General features: G+C 51.7%; 5 protein-coding genes across 5 annotated transcripts; 3 read left to right on the top strand and 2 right to left on the bottom strand.

The window, feature by feature from the left end:
• Window positions 1-321: 321 nt before the first annotated feature.
• Window positions 322-1,998, top strand: SETTUDRAFT_99416 (uncharacterized protein; the record flags this gene model as incomplete). The annotated part of the gene is made up of 1 exon (XM_008032855.1): window positions 322-1,998. One exon carries the CDS (start codon window positions 322-324, stop codon window positions 1,996-1,998), a length of 1,677 nt encoding a protein of 558 aa, XP_008031046.1.
• A 583-nt stretch (window positions 1,999-2,581) lies between these two features.
• On the bottom strand, window positions 2,582-3,082 carry SETTUDRAFT_35464 (uncharacterized protein; the record flags this gene model as incomplete). Its single annotated transcript, XM_008032503.1, has 1 exon — window positions 2,582-3,082. The coding sequence occupies one exon, from the start codon at window positions 3,080-3,082 to the stop codon at window positions 2,582-2,584; it is 501 nt and encodes a 166-aa protein (XP_008030694.1).
• Window positions 3,083-3,482: 400 nt separating this feature from the next.
• On the bottom strand, window positions 3,483-4,616 carry SETTUDRAFT_157538 (uncharacterized protein; the record flags this gene model as incomplete). The annotated part of the gene is made up of 5 exons (XM_008032854.1): window positions 3,483-3,624; window positions 3,655-3,801; window positions 3,871-3,960; window positions 3,986-4,437; window positions 4,527-4,616. 5 exons carry the CDS (start codon window positions 4,614-4,616, stop codon window positions 3,483-3,485), a joined length of 921 nt encoding a protein of 306 aa, XP_008031045.1.
• Window positions 4,617-5,025: 409 nt separating this feature from the next.
• On the top strand, window positions 5,026-6,981 carry SETTUDRAFT_143325 (uncharacterized protein; the record flags this gene model as incomplete). Its single annotated transcript, XM_008032853.1, has 1 exon — window positions 5,026-6,981. One exon carries the CDS (start codon window positions 5,026-5,028, stop codon window positions 6,973-6,975), a length of 1,950 nt encoding a protein of 649 aa, XP_008031044.1. The 3' UTR covers window positions 6,976-6,981.
• Window positions 6,982-11,585: 4,604 nt separating this feature from the next.
• SETTUDRAFT_174305 (uncharacterized protein) lies at window positions 11,586-15,942 on the top strand (the record flags this gene model as incomplete). Its single annotated transcript, XM_008032852.1, has 8 exons — window positions 11,586-11,945; window positions 11,994-12,129; window positions 12,178-12,535; window positions 12,587-12,666; window positions 12,716-13,061; window positions 13,111-13,602; window positions 14,311-14,588; window positions 14,644-15,942. The coding sequence occupies 8 exons, from the start codon at window positions 11,586-11,588 to the stop codon at window positions 15,921-15,923; spliced, it is 3,330 nt and encodes a 1,109-aa protein (XP_008031043.1). The 3' UTR covers window positions 15,924-15,942.
• Between the last annotated feature and the right edge of the window lie 1,997 nt (window positions 15,943-17,939).

Genomic DNA, 17,939 nt, shown 5'->3' with positions numbered 1-17,939 from the left:
CCGAACTTCATGTCAAGAATGTCACGGCAGAGATATGGCAAGGATTAGAGCAGACACCGCTAGCCATGCAAGGCCCGTGTCTACCTTCCAAATTGGCTCTAATAACCGAGCGTAAATATTTGCCGATCGCTCGTGCAACGCATGTCCACTGCAGAAGTGGGAGGCCTCGCATCAAGATGCAAGGGCCCTTTGATTGCTTCTTATAGCACGCATTCGCTAGTGTTCCGCTTACTTTTATCGAGGAACCCAAAAGTTCACTCTCTTACACCGACTCTATCCGGTGTTCTCACCAATATACACCACTGCGGTTAGAGTGCCGTCATGGCATTCATTGCAAGAGCTTGGAAGGTGGGGACGCTAGCAGCATGTCTACTCGGAACGACCGCAAATGCAGTCGGGCCTACCGTCTCTGTGCTCAACGGAACATACGAAGGGCTACATCTTCCCTCGTTCAAACAAGAAATCTTCTTGGGTATCCCATATGCGCAGGATACCGGAGGCGATAACCGATTCCGCATACCACAGTCTTTGAACTCGACATGGAACGGCACACGCCCTGCCAAATCTTATGGAGACACTTGTCCAGACCCATCAGATACAAGTTTCAGCATGAGTGAAGACTGCCTGAGCATCAATGTTATACGCCCAGCAGGTCTCTCTTCGGACGAATACGTCAAGCTGCCGGTTGCGTTGTGGATCCACGGAGGAAGTTACCAAGTCGGCACCAGCGCTCTAGCAAACTACAACTTGACATACATTGTTCAAAGAAGCGTGGAAATTGGCCAGCCCATCATTGCAGCCAGTATCAACTACCGCAAGGGTGCATGGGGTATGCTCTACTCGCGAGAGATCCAAGGCACTGGGCAGACCAACCTGGCGCTGCGAGACATGCGAAAGGCGCTTGAATGGATCTCAGAGAACATTGGGGCATTTGGTGGAGACAAGGAAAAAGTTACCATCTGGGGCGAGTCGGCTGGAAGTTTCGCAATCGGACAGCTACTCATGTCTTACGGAGGCCGAACAGATGGCCTCTTCCACCGCAGTATTCAGGAGTCTGGCTCTGCAGCAACAGCCTGGTACAACGGTACAGACTGGTACCAGCCCATCTACGACGACATTGTTAACAAGGCAAACTGCTCGGATCAAGTCGACACCTTGGCTTGTTTGCGCACAGTGCCGTACAATGACTTGTTCCCACTGCTTGCAGGACCAAGTCAAGGCCCAGGCTGGTACCCCACTGTCGACGGAGACATCATGCCGGCGTATCCTACCGAACTGCTTGCCTCAGGTCGCTTCGCCCACATCCCGCATTTGTACGGCACAAACTCAGACGAGGGAACCGACAATGCGCCCGACGACGGCGTTATCAACACCGACGCAGATCTGTACGCCTTCCTCGCCAACAGCACCGGCTTCGGGTATCCAGACGCCGTCGTCAAGCACATCATGGAGCTCTACCCCAACGACCCCACCGTCGGCATCCCGCTCAACACAGGCGTCGAGCTCTTCGCCGAACACGGCCTCCAGTTCAAGCGCATAGCCGCCGTAATGGGCGATGTCTTTTACCACGCCCCGCGGCTTGCAGACGCCCGCGCTTACGCCAGGTACTCGCCAACCTACATCTACCGCTTCAACACGCTGCCCTGGCAGAACGACAACACGGCCGACGTGGGCGGCAATGCAAGCGCATACAAGGGCGTTGCGCACTTCACAGAAGTGGCGTTCGTATTTAACAACCCACGCTTCTATGGCCCCTGGCCGGAATACAAGGCGCTTAGCAATGATGTGAGTGCGCAGTGGATCAACTTTATTGCTACGGGCGATCCAAATAGCGAGAACTTGCCGCGTTGGCCGCGCTACAATGAGAGCGCAAACGGACTGAATCTCGTTATTCAGGCAACGGGTCGTGGGTATAATGGAAGTTATGTCGAGGAGGATACGTGGAGGCTGGCAGGCAGAGAGTATCTGAGTGAGTGGGCGAGGAGAAGACATGTTTGAAGCATTGCTGTGTGGAAGTGGGAAATTGGTTTTTCAGAGAGCTGGAATGGTGTGTACAGACGAGGTCTTTTGCAGTGAATGGAATATGAATGCATTGAATCTGGGATTAAAGGTACGGTTATCACATTTGTGGTTTTCTTCAAGACGCTGGGAAGTATCCTATGTATTTTCGCTACAATGTCTGGTCCGGAATTCCATGAACAGAGTTACTAGTCCATGAGGAATCTCAAGTCTGTGTCCCAACTCAACCAGTATCTCAGATTGAAGCGAGCTGTATCCAAATGCGATGATTGGAATTTCCGCGAGGTTGGTCGCTCGTTGACGCAGTGATGTCGGATCCGGCTGTTTTTACGACTCGAAGAAGGGAGTCTTCCGTACACCGCAAGTCCATCGGGTATCCAAGTGCTCGCAGTCTCGCACTGACATTGCAGAGCAACCATGGTTTTAGCAATCAGGAAATCTAAGTCCCGTCTTCGACCATCATGTGCTTCATGCCAGCAGCGCCTTGCCGCAAAAGGCGTGAAAAAGGCGCAGATATAGCGCCGTACTTGTCGCAATCCCATCCAAACGCTCGACCATCTCTTCAATCTCCATGCGTCTGGATCCACAGATCCCTCTCGGATATCCTCCCCTCGTCAATGCCTTTCAGCACACCTCGCACCCACATGGGTGGTCCAACGGGGGGACCCCGTCTCGCTTCCCCCCTTGCCTCCATCACATGCCCCGTCAACGGACACGTGACGAAGCCTTGTTTTTCCGCGAGCTTGCCGACCTCCTGCACGATGTTGAGGCCATCGGCGGGGGCACTCGCTTTTGCGGCGTCAAGCCTGTCGCGGCGCTCTTGCAGCTTGCGGTGCATCCAGGTGGAGGCTTCGTCCATGCCGCGCGCGGCAAGTTGCTGCAGGGAAGACAGCATGCGGTTGATGATGTCGAAGAGGATGCGGTACAGGAGTTCGGTGGCGATGGCGGTGCCAGTGGCTTGCGTGAAGAGTCGCGACGAGATTAATGTGTTGGAGGTGGAGCGTATGGCCATTGTGTTTGGTGAGGTTGGACGGTACAGCACGAGTGAGGAGGAGGCAGTCATGTTGGTCTGAGAGAGTTTTTGGTGCTGGGGTAAATGACAAAGGTGTTGGTGTTCAACTGCCTTCGGTATGTGTCGTTGGGCTGGACAAGGCGGATTGAGGAATGGGCCTGGAGCAGCGCCTTGCCTGCATTTTGAATGTTTCCCATCTCAGCCGCATGGGTATCTGTCATTGTTAAATTGGCGTATGCGCCAATGAGGTTGGGTTGTCGATGCAAGGTAGTGTGACAGTAAGGCCATCCTCGGGGGTTGCGGACACCGAACGCGAGACGCTGCTTGCGCTGGTTGGGACGCCTGATCGGCTTCCACGGAGTGCGGACCACAGCTTTGTATGCGCTAGTTTGATGATGAGAGGAAGCACCCTAGGCTAGGTTGATAGTGTTTTCTCCAGCCAGTCTTCCTTTTAGCTCCTTACTGGCAAGTCTAGAGCAACAAGCCACGGTGGGTGCTCAAGCACTCCTTTGTCGCCCTCCATCGCAGCATTGACACACAGCGTATATTGCCTGTTCCCTCGAAACAGCTCCGCGCCGCCTGGAGACAGACATCTATATCCTTTTCAGCGAGCTTGATTCGACCCGACACAATCCTTGAAGATGTGACATATCGGCTCGGGGTCATCGTCTAGTTCCATGTGAGCTCCGTACTTCAATATGTGCGCCTCATAATTCCAGCTTCCACGCGCGAGATGGGCATGGCCGAAACAATATAGCCTGGGCTTTAATCTCGCAATGGCATTTCATAGATGATCACATCCTGCACTATCGCCGTCACCGGTCTCATCCGAAATATACTTTGGTGGTCCATGAGTCATGACAATGTCGACGTCTTCTGGAATGATTGAGGTACTGTTGCCAGCATTGTCTGCCCACGATGGAGTCGCACTTGGAGGATTGAACCGATCGATACTTACTCGAGGGGTATTGGAGTGCCGAAGCGCCATTCCCAGGAGTATATGGTGAGGCATATATTTTGAAGGTGGCACCGCATGGCAAGTTGAAAGTGTGAGTGCCTTCAGAGAGAAAATTGGTTCCATACTGGCTAGCTTCACCATTTGAGGCAACCAGCGCATGCGCTCGCTTTACATCGTCTTCTGGTCCGCCATGTGATAGCCAGTATTGCCTATCTAGTGAAACTTCATGATTGCCGGCAATGACAAGTTTCAGTCTGGCATCTACCTTACTCAAGTTCTGGAGAGCTGAGGATATACTTTGCGGAGTTCCGTGTTCGGTCAGATTGCCACAATGAAGGAGCACCTCGCATTGTGGGAGGTTTTGCGGTAACTCAGCACCATGCATGTCGGAGAGTATGAGGAATCGGACTGGTGTCGAAAGAGTGCGGATGCCTCTGGTTCGAGCGCGCTTTTATGGGCAGAAGTCTGAAGCCATCCCCATGGAAATTTGCGACATGTTTGCAACGCGTTGGTGCTGGTCAAAGGGAGACAGCACACAATATTATATGAGGTGTGCAATCCTTGGGCGTTCAGAACCCATGGTTGGCTGGATCGATGGCCGAACCAGTCAGCACAATGCAAAATCATGTATTCGCTGGGTCGTTCTGTAGAATATCGCAGGTAGTTGCCATATTGTCTGTGATGATCCAAGTCAACCGGTGTTGGGGATTCATGTAAATAGGGGCGTGTTCAAATGTATGGAGTTGGAGAGTTGTTGAACAGAATAAAATTAACCAGCCACGGGTGTTGAGTGTCAAAAAGCGAATGTCCGGGTGCGTAGAAGAGTAGTCCAATGATGTTGGAGGAGAAAGTGATCGAAACATAATAGGGCTGTCGGGGTCACGCGGCGGCGCCAACGTGACTTCGCGTCGGTTTCGAGAACCCCGCCAAAAAAAAACTGGCCGCGACTCCGATGCCCCACGAGCGCTGAACCGCCGCACCCAGATGTCGACACCAGCACAGCCGCCAGCTGATTTTGACCTATACTGCAACCAAGATGTCGTTATTTGGTGGTAGTGCGCCGCCCTCACGCTCTTCATACGAGTCCGACGCCTCCGTATCCTCTTCATCTCGCTCGTCACCATCAGTCGTCTCGGTTCCAGAACCGCACAACACGCAAGAGGCGCAAAAGCTCAATGTTCCGATATCCTTGAATGTAGACGATGATCTAGACACCGACACAGAGTCAGAAGAGGAGGAGTCGGAAGAGGAAGACGAGGATGAGCCTGTGCGACCAAACCGATTCCACGGACAGCCGCAAACATGGCAGGGCTATACGGAGGCAGAACGACAGATCGCAGAGGCGCTCGAACAGATGGAAAACTCAGACCTTTCGGCACATCTGTACAATGCGCATGCGCTCAAGCAGCAGCTGCGACGGCCCACGGAAGAAATGGCGCGATTGAAGAACTGGCAGAGCAGGGATACCTGGCTGAAGTCGGGGGAAGACCTCAAGTACACAGATGCGGCAGGCTTAGTGCAGGCAGCTCTAGCAATGCCAAAAGAGTGGACAGCATGGCCAGTACCTCCTACAGAGTTGTCAAGCAGCGACGAAAGCTCAGACAGTGAGCTAGTTGGAAACCATCCCGACGAATGGGCTATTGAAAGTGGTAGCAAACAAGATGCGGGGGAGGAACTTAGGGAAGAACTCTTGGCACTTTTTCTGCGCATGGCAAAAGAGCGATGGAACCTACGGGACGCGTCCTCGTCAGAATCTGACGCCGAAGATGATTCTCAGACTTCACGAAGCCGGTCGCGATCTAAATCTGCCGAATCATCACAATCACGCTCCATGTCCCGTACTAATGTCAGAATGAACGACCAGAGTGACGCAGATAGAGAGACTACAGGGTACGAGAGTGATGCGGAGCAAGACCGCACGTCTGGGAAGAAACGGGGCAGAAAACCCCAACTTGGCACATTCTCCAAGCCGGATATTCTGGCCGACGATATGAAAGCGAAGCAGCTTCTGCAACCCTCAATACAGTCCATCATGAGTCGGCTAGACGAACTTGCATGGGCTATTCACCGAACACGGGCCAACCACGTTGGTCGAGGAGGATCAGCCGGCTCTTCCATGAGCGAGTTTACATCGGGAGCGGAATCAAGCGGGCCTCCTTCGAGGTCTTCATCAAGAGCTCAATCAAGAAAGTCCACAAGCCGTAGGCCCACCAGTAGGCCTTCCTCACGTACGAGCTTGGTACAAACTAGTCGTGCTATAAGAAAAGGGACGGGAGACAATGGTGAGGTGGACGCAGCGAAGAGTGATGCTAGCTCTGGCGGCGCATCTGACTGGGAAGCATCCCATAAGGAGCAGTCTCTACGGAAGCGTCGCAGATCCTCAAGCAGTGGGAGCGATAGCGATGCTTCAACAGTTCAAGACAAAGAGTTGAGAGAAGGCTTGCTGGACTGGAGCGAGGTGCTTGGGCTCGCAGCTGTGAAGGGCTGGAATAGCGGGGCCATTGCGCGTACAGCCCAACGTTGTGCTGCTCTCTTCGGCGAAAGCATGTCATTTATACCGTTGGACGAGTCGTTGGCATCGAAAGCCGTCCCTGAGTCAGTACACTACACTCCGTCTACCATACCAACTCCAAGCATTTCGTTAGCCAATGGGAATCCAACCGAGAAACGCCCACTGTTCCAGCCTGGCACCATGAAATGCCCGCACACAGATTGCTTTGGCCACGAGAAAGACTTTGCAAAGTCGTATCGTGTGGTTGAACACTGCATACGAGTCCACGGGTACGATCCTAGGACTAATGACTCTGACAATGAGGAGAGAATGGTTGGAGGCGTGCACATTGACGGCTTCTTACAGCCCATCGCAGCGAAGCCGGGATGGCCGGGCAAGAGGCGCACCAAAGGCGGGAATGCAAGCAAAAAGCACAAAGGGGCACAAAGCGACAGTCGAGGTGCATCTGAAGCCTCTGTCGGCGCTGAGGAATGATTATAGCGTGACCCAAAACATGTGTAATCGCAGAGCAAGTTGTTTGAGCAAATCAATTGAGCGAATTAATAGTATCGTGCCATGGTGCATGTCAACTCTGGAACGCGAACGGCGCAGGGGGCACGCGGGTGACGCGTGTTGTCGCGTCAACCACGCGATTGATGGCGGCATAGTATGGCCCCTCTCTCCCCCTATCGCGTCGCCACCAACCGTCCAGCGCCACCCAATCTGCCGTTCCTTCATTGGCCTTTTCTTTCACATTCATATCAGTCTCCGCCATTGCACGGCAATTTTCATACTTCTCTAAGAGGCTTTACCACGTAGTCGTGCCACGCCGTCCATCCTCTGCAAGAACTACTGCGCTCATAGTCCTACGCTACTTCATATCCAAAAGACCTGCCTATAACGGTATCAATATTTCCTATATCCAATCGCATCTAGACCAAGATTACACAACGCCTTGGCTTGCAGCATTGGCCATGTCTGAACCAAATCCTAGCGCTGCTCCAACCCATGAGCTGCCGCAATTCAAGCCGTACACTCCTTTACAATACGCTCCTTCAAAAGACGTTTATGTTATATACGCCGATCGCCCGCGATCGCCAAGCCCCGCGCACGATGAGAACATACCCCCGGTGGTACCTGCGCCGCAATCGAACCATACTATGGAACAGGGTTCGCTGAAGAGAAGGTGTGAAGAAGAGCAACACCATATGTATGGAAAGCGAGCGAGACAAGGCATTGCGCCAGAAAGCTTCATTCCGCTCTCTACAGCGCCTGCTCATCCACAATCTCACAACGCAATGCGGTATGGGACCCAGCACAATCCATTGGAGATTGATTTTAGCCCAGGACCCCAAGCAAGACATCCACCAAAAGCAAAATACGCTCCCCGCGCGCGACCTAATCTCCCCAGAGACCTGAGACATGCGGGGCTCTATGTTCAGAGGGCAACCCCCAGCCTGAGCAAGATCAAATACTATGCAGTAGCTAACGGGAGAGTCCCTGGTATCTACACAGATTGGCCCTCCACTCAGAAGCAAGTTTCAGGGTATCCTAGTGCGCGACACAAGAAATTCGATACTGAGAACGAGGCTTGGGCTTTTATAAACGCCAATAGACACTTTGTTGAAAGAGCATTTCAGCAGAAACTGGACGAGGCCAGTTCACAGGATGAATGCATGTCACGCCAGACGCCATCATCATCACCTCCTCCCCCATACTCATCTGCGCCGACACCATCATGGGAGACAAGTCTCCAGCCTGCAGAAGATGGCCCACCGTCATCCCCACCAGAGTGGATTTCAGTGCAGCAAAATACCGCGGGAAGCGCCCGGTTTCAAGACATGCCAGAAGACGACTATGTACCCGAGCCTGAACCAATATTGACTGCTGAACAGAGGCGGGTGGTTGATCTTATTGTTGACGGCCAGAAAAACGTTTTCTACACTGGATCTGCTGGATGCGGAAAGTCTACTATCCTTAAAGCTTTTGTTCAAAAGCTGAAAGCACAAGGCAAGAAAGTCAAAATCGTAGCGCCAACAAACCTTGCAGCATTGAATGTCGGGGGACAGACAACATGGGCCTACGCTGGGTGGACGCCCGACAGTATGAAGAAACCCCTGGAGCAGCTGAAGCGCAGTGCTTCTGGAAAGCAAGTCTGGGCGAGATTCGATCAGACGGATGTCCTCGTCATTGATGAAATCAGCATGGTTGAGAACCTCCAATTTGAGCGATTGAATGAAATCATGAAAGCAAGTTTGGGGAACAAGAATCGCGGCGGGGGCCCGTTTGGAGGTGTTCAGATTGTTGTCACTGGAGATGTAAGTCGGTTGCTGTCATCTGCTACAAGCAGCTGCTGATGTGCGTAGTTTTGTCAGCTTTCCCCAGTCAAGCCATTTCTCTATTGCATAGGATGTGGCTGGGAGCTCATCCATGAAGAGAACGACGGCGAATTGCAACACAGATGCGAGAATCGCAAATGCCGCTACGATGTGTGGCCGGATGCGGACAAGTGGGCTTTCCGTAGCAAAGCGTGGGCAGTATGCCAACCTTCTCTAGCAAACACCATGACTCGGATGGGCTAACAACATTAGGAATGCAACTTTGAACATGTCAACCTCACCGAAATCCACCGACAAACCGACCGAAAGTTCATCGCTATCTTACAAAAGATCCGCAGAGGTAAGTTTGTTGTAGCCTTGTTCCATTGTTCATATAGTCAAATTGCTGGCTTTTTCAAGACCAGTAGCAGCTTCTCTCCTAGGTACTAACGTGTGACAGATGGTATGATTGTTGAAAATCATGCCAACCTCCTGCTCCACCACCCCTCAGAAACCAAAGACGCAATCAAGATCTTTGCATTGCGTCGGGAAGTGGACCGTGTCAATAATGAGAACATTGCTAAGCTCCCTTCGGTAGCTCGCAAGTATCAATGCAAGGATACCTTTGATTGGAAAGAACACCACCGCGATGATTTGTCGTTGCAAAAATATACCAAGCAAGAATACAACGGCCATACGCTGTGGTACTTGGTATGATGTCCCTTATTTCCCTGGCGGACAACACTGACCAAATTTCACAGAAAGAGCACCGCTATGAAGCATATTCGCAGTTGAAACAAGGCATGCGTGTGGTGTTGCAGTCCAACTTGAACCCTGAGGCTGGTCTCGTGAACGGATCTCAAGGCGTTGTTGTTGGTTTCGAGGACTTTGATCCTAACAGGCTCCCTCGTAAAGCCAAAAGGACAGAGAGTGAAGATGGCGGCCTTAAAGGCGAACACGCCAAATACATGGAGAGCGAAATCAAGGCTTTTGCTCACGTGAACAATTACCAGCCGTGGCCAATTGTTCAATTCGACAACGGTCAACGAGAGACCATTTTCGCCGACTGTTCCTATAGCGAGCTGGGGAACGAAGAGAAAAAGAAAAGCGACTCTCAAGTCCAGAAGGAGTGCAGCCTGCTGTCCAGAACGCAAATTCCACTTATGGCAGGCTATGCTATCACTGTGCACAAGTCACAGGTAAGATTCCTCAATTCCGATGTCGGTTTCATTCTAACAGCTCAACAGGGAATGACGTTGGATCGTGTCATTGTCGATCTGAGCGACGCTTTTGAAGCGAGTCAGATATACGTCGCTCGTAAGTTGCAACAAAGCACAATTTCTCAATCATCTCGTCATTGCTTGTGCTAACACAAAAACATGTAGTCAGCCGAGCGCGTTCTCTCAATGGTCTCAAGGTTGTCGGCATCCCAAGAAGAAACCTTGGTGGCGCCAATCAACAGGTCAAGGAATTCTTCAACACGTACCTTGATCACACGTCGCCATATTCAGCATCTCTGCCTACTCTAGTATCTCAAGAATCGCACGTGCAGGAAGCGCGTGGAGTAACCGCACTTGAGCAGTCTTGATGTGCGGATTCTTTTTCAAGAAACTTCAACTCTGCACGCATGTTTTGTTCAACACTTTTTTGTACTTGACATCCACTTTCCTTTCTTTATGTTTTGTATTAAATGCAATTGATTTAGACGAGGTAGAATCTGTGCTAGGCGATATTTAGAGCACAGCTAGATGTATTCTTGTAGAAGTATGTACAATGCCAAACTGTGGAAATATAAAGCAATAAGATGATTGAAAAGGTCTGCTGGTGATTGAGAGTGTCGAAGCTTAGGTATGTCTCGATGTCCTGCAAGGTGATAGTTGTCCTTCGATCCAACGCTTTTGCAGAAGCTAGTGCGAAAGATGAGTGGTTGTCTGAGTCCCATGTATATTGAGCACACTGCCTCTAACGTAGACCTGATTGCCACTACGTCCGTCCAAGCTGTGGCTCTGGTCTCTGGTCTGCAGTGGTTTTCTTTGTCAAATTCAACGCTCAGCCTACTTCATTCCGCTGGTCTAGCGGAGAGAGACATGCTTCTGCTATCGAGACTATGTCCACTATCATAAGTGCCTTTAATACGCTGGTGTCTCACAACATCTTGTGTTGGGTTTCTATAGGGGTGTACGGGTCGTAACAGTTCTTTGTACTCCTACAAATTTACCTCGCATGGGTAAAGCATTGTTGATGAGATTGAGTCTGGTAATGGCTATCTTGAATGAGTAGCATGTATCATCTTCATCGTTCTCACATATGCCGTCCTCAGGAAAACTGAGTGGCTATTTCTCTCACTGTTTCACTATTGACCTACTCTGTTGGAATATGCTTCCTTGTTGAAAGATAATTGCTATTTGGAATTTCTCCCATACGCAGTACCAAAGTCATACTCCTCACTGCACATCCTTCGTCTCCCACATTGCGCTCGGATCCCGACGCCAGCCTACACAACGCGAGTCTTCCACGCATAATTCATACTATTCACCTTCACATATACTCTCACCTCCACTGCCGAATCTTCTAGCGCCTCACCTGTCGCAGTCACCATGAGTGCCAGCTCAAAGAATCGCGCCAAGGCACGCTACGGCGCGCTGCTCCTGCCTCTCTTCACTACACAAACAGCCAAGCTTTGCCACTCTCGTCTGCAGTTTGCTCACCTCACACGCTACGCTCTCCACTTACCTTCTCAACCTCAACCTCGTTTAGCACAACTACTACTTCATCTCCATTTCAACCATGTCTGACGCAGGCACGCCAGATGCCGTTTCTGGCACTGCTGTCGACCGCAAGGAACAGCAGGCACAAGACCTTGCTCGCGCAAAGCAGGCTGGCTGGGCTGATCCGATTCCCTTCGAGTACCAAGGTGACGCCAATGGCAAGCCCGCTCAAGAGGAAGGCCGTGAGACTGCCACCTGGCTGTCTGATGCCGCCATCTATCAGTGGGACGACGACTTTGGCGATGTTGGTGAGCCCAACCCTGAGCTTGAGAAGATGCTCTTCCATGATGAGTACCTGCAGCGCGCCGGTGGTGCTATCAATGCTCTCTCGTACAACGTCACCCTCCAGGGCCCTACCAAGATCAATCCTGTCCGCGACGTAAGTCACTGTGCTTTGCTTCCATTCTTGACTTGCTAATCGATGCAGTTCGAAGATGCCGGTCTGCATCCAGTCATGCTTGAGAACGTCAAGTTGTGCCAGTACATCGCCCCGACTCCCATCCAGTCGTATTGCATCCCTTCCATATTGACTGGTAACGATGTGGTCGCCATTGCACAGACTGGTGAGTTCAGCTTGGTTTCTCACTCGGCACATCGCTGAAACCACACAGGGTCTGGCAAGACGGCCGCATTCCTCGTCCCCATCTTGTCGAAGCTCATGGGCAAGGCCCGTCAGCTGGCTGCTCCGCGACCCAATCCTGCCCGCTACAACCCTCTGACAGATAGAGTTCGCGCCGAACCGCTGGTCCTGGTTGTCTGTCCTACCCGCGAGCTTGCCTCTCAGATCTTCGACGAAGCGCGCCGCCTGTGCTATCGCACAATGTTGCGTCCTTGTGTCGTTTACGGAGGCGCCCCTACAAAGAATCAGCGCGAGCAACTTGAGATGGGCTGTGACATTCTCGTTGCGACTCCGGGTCGCCTCATGGACTTTATGCAGAACAACAAGCTACTCTCATTCCACCGCCTCAAGTGAGTCAAATACCTTGTTGTGGAGTGAAATTATGCTAACCGAACCTACAGGTTCACAGTCATCGATGAAGCTGATGAGCTGCTCTCGACAGGCTGGGAGGAGTTCATGGAGAAGCTGTTCTCGGGTGCTGGTACGATAAGTCGGCTCCTTATTTCTGGCATTTACTGATGACTATCAAGACATGAACGCCGATGCTGACCATACCATCGTCATGCTGTCTGCTACATTCTCCAAGGCCGCTCGTAGACTGGCCAAGGAGTACATGGATGAAGACTGTGTTCGAATCAAGGTAGGACGAGTCGGCAGCACCCATGGCAACATCAAGCAGCAGATAGTTTGGGTCGATGAGAATATGAAGAACCAGGCGCTATTCGACTTGATCTTCTCCGAGGGACCCCAGCGATCGCTGGTCTTCACCAACTCCAAGGTCAAGTGTGACATGGTCGACGACTTCCTGTACAACAAGGGTTTGCCCGTCACCTCGCTTCATTCTGACCGTACTCAGCGTGAGCGTGAGGATGCTCTGTGAGTGCTTGTGGATCCTTGGGGCCGGGCACTACTGATATATTACTAGCCGCTCCTTCCGAATGGGCCGCTGCCCTATTCTGGTGGCCACTGGTGTCACTGCTCGTGGTCTCGATGTCGCCAACGTCAAGCATGTCATCAACTACGATCTGCCGTCGACTCTCCACGGTGGTATTACCGAGTACGTTCATCGCATCGGCCGTACCGCACGTATCGGAAACCAGGGAAAGGCGACTTCTTTCTTCAATGACCGCAACGATGATCTCGGCAAGGACCTTTGCAAGACACTGATCGAGGCGAAGCAGGAGGTGCCTGATTTCCTTCAGCACCACATGCCCGAAGACCCCACAGCTATCGATTGGCATGACGGCACCGATGAAGAGTCGGACGACGGCCTTGGTGGCAGCTTTGGTGGAGAGGCAGGTGGAGATGCTGGCGGTTTTGATGCTAACGCCACCTTTGGAGGTGAGGCGGCTGGCGGTGCTGGCTTTGGCGGTGGTGAGGGCTTCTCTGCCGATGCCGAGGACAAGCTTGCTACCTGGTAACTGCGGTAAGGTAGCGGGCCACTTTTCTACTCAAAGAGTGAGAGTGCTCTATTGCCTGGTATTTACGGCTCGTCGTCACCGCCTGCGCCTTGAGCTTTTTCGCTCGACGCTAGGCATGATGAGTGGCCTCACGATACGATGCGATGACGAGATTTCTTTGGCATGGCAGGGCTTCATTACGAATGTTAGAAGCAGAGGAGAGGACATTTGTGGGATGGTGATATAGCCGACTAGTCTGTATACAAATGCCAAGTACATGTGAAGTAGCTGTGCATGATGTGGAGTTGGGACGATGGCAGGCAGTGCGTGACAATGAGGAGATAGTATCGAGATAGCGTTCTCTTCTGGAACTATTACAATGCTCAAAAACACCAAGATGGTTATGCAGTCTCGACGGATCAAGCACCCGGGCAAAGCTTCGCCCAGCCAAGCTTTGGGCGGCCCGCAAGCCTCGCAACGCCACATCCACTTTTCGAGTTTGCAGGCCAGGCCAGCGCAGGTCCACCAACGTCAACCACTGACGTCACACGACTCCATCAGCCATGGCTGCCGTGGCCGTGCCTTCCATCTGGGCACTTGCCTAGCACATTGAGCGCGCGCCAGCTGCTCACTCAGCATTGCCTGCGCCCGCCTGCCGCTCGCCAGCTTCCTCCTCCACCATGACCGCCGCCCTCTCACCTGTATGCGCGCGTCACAATGGGTAGCTACTGGCACTCAATTGCATACTTCTTCCGCCTCCCGTTCCACATCCAGTGGCGAACGGCCCTGGTGCAGCTCCCGCGATTCGTGCCGCTGTCCATCCTCCACTACACGTCGCCCAAGGGACCGCATCCCTTCCTGATCTCGCTGCCCAGCCGCAAGGACACCCTCATCTACGTGTACACGTTTGTGCCGCCCGCGCCTGTGGATTTGGAGAGCGACGGCGATGACGAGCAGCAGCGCAAAGAGACGGGCGAATGGCACGTACCCGTGGTCCTAGACTGTTTGTAGACCCCGTCACGAGATGCAAGTCGAGGTACACTGACTGCGTGCTACAGTACATGGCGGCGGCTTCATTATGGGATCGCCGCTGGAGCAGGCGCCGTATGCGTCCATGATGTCTCGTGAGCTTGGCGCGGTGGTGCTGAGCGTATCGTACCGCATAGGTCCTTTCAACCAGTTCCCCGCGGCGATACACGATGCAGAGGACGTGCTTGCGGCGATTCTGGACACGAATGGAGGGTCAAAGGCAGGCAAGGTCTTGCGCGAAGAGATACAGCGGTACTACTCCATGGTGCGGTCGAATGCGCTGGAGAAGAAAAAAAAGAAGCCTGTTCCTCGACACATGGAGTACGTCAACGATATCACGCTCGATCCAACACGGCTGGCGATATCAGGCTTCTCGGCAGGAGGCAATATTGCACTCAACATGGCCCTGTCAGTGCCGCCTTGCCCGGAGCTTGGCATGGCGACCAGCTTTGGCCCTCACTCGCGCACACGAGGGCCTGCGCCCGTCGATACCATGTCGCCGGTGATGCCAGAAAATCGCCGTGCTACGATATTGGATGACCCGTTTCAGTGCTGGCCCTCACTCCTGCCGCCGCCTTCAGCCCAACCACGGATGATACCACTGCTGCTTTTCTATCCGTCCCTAGATGCGCGATTGCTGCCGCACGAACGGCCAATGAAGCCGATGCCCAAGGCGCTCAAGCCAGACGACCATCACATGGAGAAGCCGAGACGGCCAGGACTGTTTTCAATCATGGGGCCTACGTACCTACCGAAAAAACTGCGGGCACATCCGCGAGCGAGTCCCGGGCTCAACAATCCGGATAACATCCAGAAGAATGCAGCGATTTTTCTGGTACTGCCTGAAAAAGACACGCTGGCAGTGCAGAGCGACGTTTGGGTGGACAAGATGAATAATAGTGGGTGGAAAGGCCCAGTGCGTTTCGGCGACGGGCGAGAGGGGGATTGGAACGGACAAGCGGGGAGCCAAGGCGGCGGCGGCGCCATGTGCAAAGGGTCGGATGCCAAGAATGGCGGACTCGAGGTCTGGCACGCACCGGGTTGCAGACACGGATGGACACAGTTTCCGGATACGTTTGTACCGCAGCACGAGCGGAGGGAGCGCGAGGCTGTGTTTGCACGCACGTTGGAGTTTGTTAGAGAAAACTGGAGCAAGGAGTTTGATGTTTCGGGGGTGCCGGGTGGGATGAATGGGATGAATGGGAGGGGGTATGAGGGGTATGAGGGTGATGGAGAGGGAGAGGGAGTGGGAGAGAAGAAGATGAAGTTGTTGAGGATACCGAGTCGATTTGAGGGTTTGCAGGAGTAGGTGTAGTGGTGTGATGTGGGTAGTAATATGGAGTAGTAATTATCAAGTAGTAACTATGGATTAGACTTTGTTTGCTGATGAAATAGTTAGCTATTGTTATGGGTCTGTTGGGTTAATAAAAAAAGAAAGGTATTGAAGCATGTATATAATTTGGTAAAAACTGTGACATACATGTTTTCTGTTGCTGTCATGAATAGTGTAGGAATGCAGTAGTACTTGAGTGATGAAGCAGTCTACTTTAGATTGATATTTGTTCTCGTGAGACTGATGGCTAATTGATTCGCTGATTGATTCGCTGATTTAGTCGTTGATATTAGTCTCTGCTTAGTCCCTTCCCTTGGTCAGTCGCTCATTCTTAGTCTCGCTCTCATGGTACTAATTAACCAACTACCTAGCTACCTAGCTAGTCCCCTGAATTAGTTCCGTTCCCGTCATTTCCTTAGCACTATACCTCGCACAGAAAAAAAAAAAAAAAAAAAAACTTTCCCGCCCGCCCATAATGCATATTCCATGTCCCTTGTTCGTTATTCCATGTTCCTTGTTCCTTGTCGCTTGTCCGTTGAGCATGTGGGCATATTCCCTGGATATTTTTGGAACTTGTGTTTTTTCCCTTTTGCCGGCCTGGACTAGACTAGACTAGACTAGACTAGAGTAGACTACTGTAGGTTATGCATAGATGCATGTTTTTTTGGGTGTTCTATTATTCCTTCTAATGTTCCATCGTCTGGTTTGGATTCGATTGGTTTGGTTTGGTGGTGGTTATTCTATCCATGCACGTGTGTATGTAACGGCCCACTCATAACATGTAGATTTTCATCCGAGTAAATCCCAGTAGGTGATTTATAGTCCTTGATGCTTGGGTATACTAGTATCCTGCTCGTTGGAAATATATTTGATTTTTTTTGGCTTCTGAGTTTGAAAGGGATCTGCGAGTACATATATACATATATACATAGATACATATGTGTTCGGGTACGTGGTGCGGTAGATATTTACAGTGGAATTTTTTTTAGGTAGATGAGAGGGGGGTGAAAAGAAAGAAAGGGGGAGGGGGGGGGGCGTTTCTGAAATGGTATTGGGATCAGCGGGTTGGTGAAACAAATGGTTTGTTGTGGATTGGGGATGATGGATGATGGAGGGGTGGTTTTTGGTACTCTTGTGTGTGTGGTGTGCGTGGCTGATACAGGTACTAGTACTGGTACTGGTACTGGTGTTATGATTTGTAGGGGGCTTGGAATTAAACATTAAGATGGTGCGTGAGGTTTCAATAATGTTGGTGGTCCGTCTCGGTCTCCATGCCCATGTCCATGTCACTGTCATTTCATGAGTTTGTCAGTTGTGAGTCGTCAAAAATAACCAAAATCAAAAAAGTTAAAATGGATAGGGGTCACAATATCATATCGTGATGGAAATTGGGATTAGCATCAGCATCAGCATTGGCATTGGTATTAGTCTTGCTTAGCGCTGGTGTTGGCGTTGGCGCTGGTGCTGGTGCTGGTGCTGGTGACATGTCCACGCCAACGCCAACAGCAGCGCCGGCGCCAGTGTCAAGTGTCAGTGTCAGCATTAGGCGCACGAAAGAGAAAGAGAAAGAGAGAGAGAGAGAGTGTGTGTGTGTGTGCATGTCAAGGATGAGGCGGATTACCAAGGCACGGAGAAATTCGAGATGCGAGGTGGGTGCATGGTTAACCTTGTGCAGTAAGTATGTATGTATGTAGTAAGCAGGTAAGCAAGTAAGCAAGAGCAGCGCCGTGCCGTGTGCGCATGGGTGGGTAGATGCGGTTGCTGCAACACAGGGCAGATGTGCCAAGGGAAGAGAGATGTGTTGTTCTTTTCTTTTTTTTCTCTTGGTTCATCTTGGAAGGCTTGGCTTGGCTGGTGTGAGAGTATGTTTGGTCTTGAGCTTGGAAAGAATCTTGTCTTTGCTTTTGGTGTTGTCAAGAGAGAGAATATATGGTATGCCAAGATATCGACAGAGAAATGAAGTTTTTGTTGTTTCTGGATTTTGTTTCTTTG

Source organism: Exserohilum turcica (genome assembly GCF_000359705.1).
Source record: "Exserohilum turcica Et28A unplaced genomic scaffold SETTUscaffold_8, whole genome shotgun sequence".
NCBI lineage: Eukaryota > Fungi > Ascomycota > Dothideomycetes > Pleosporales > Pleosporaceae > Exserohilum > Exserohilum turcicum.
This window is presented reverse-complemented; position numbering and strand designations above follow the sequence as displayed.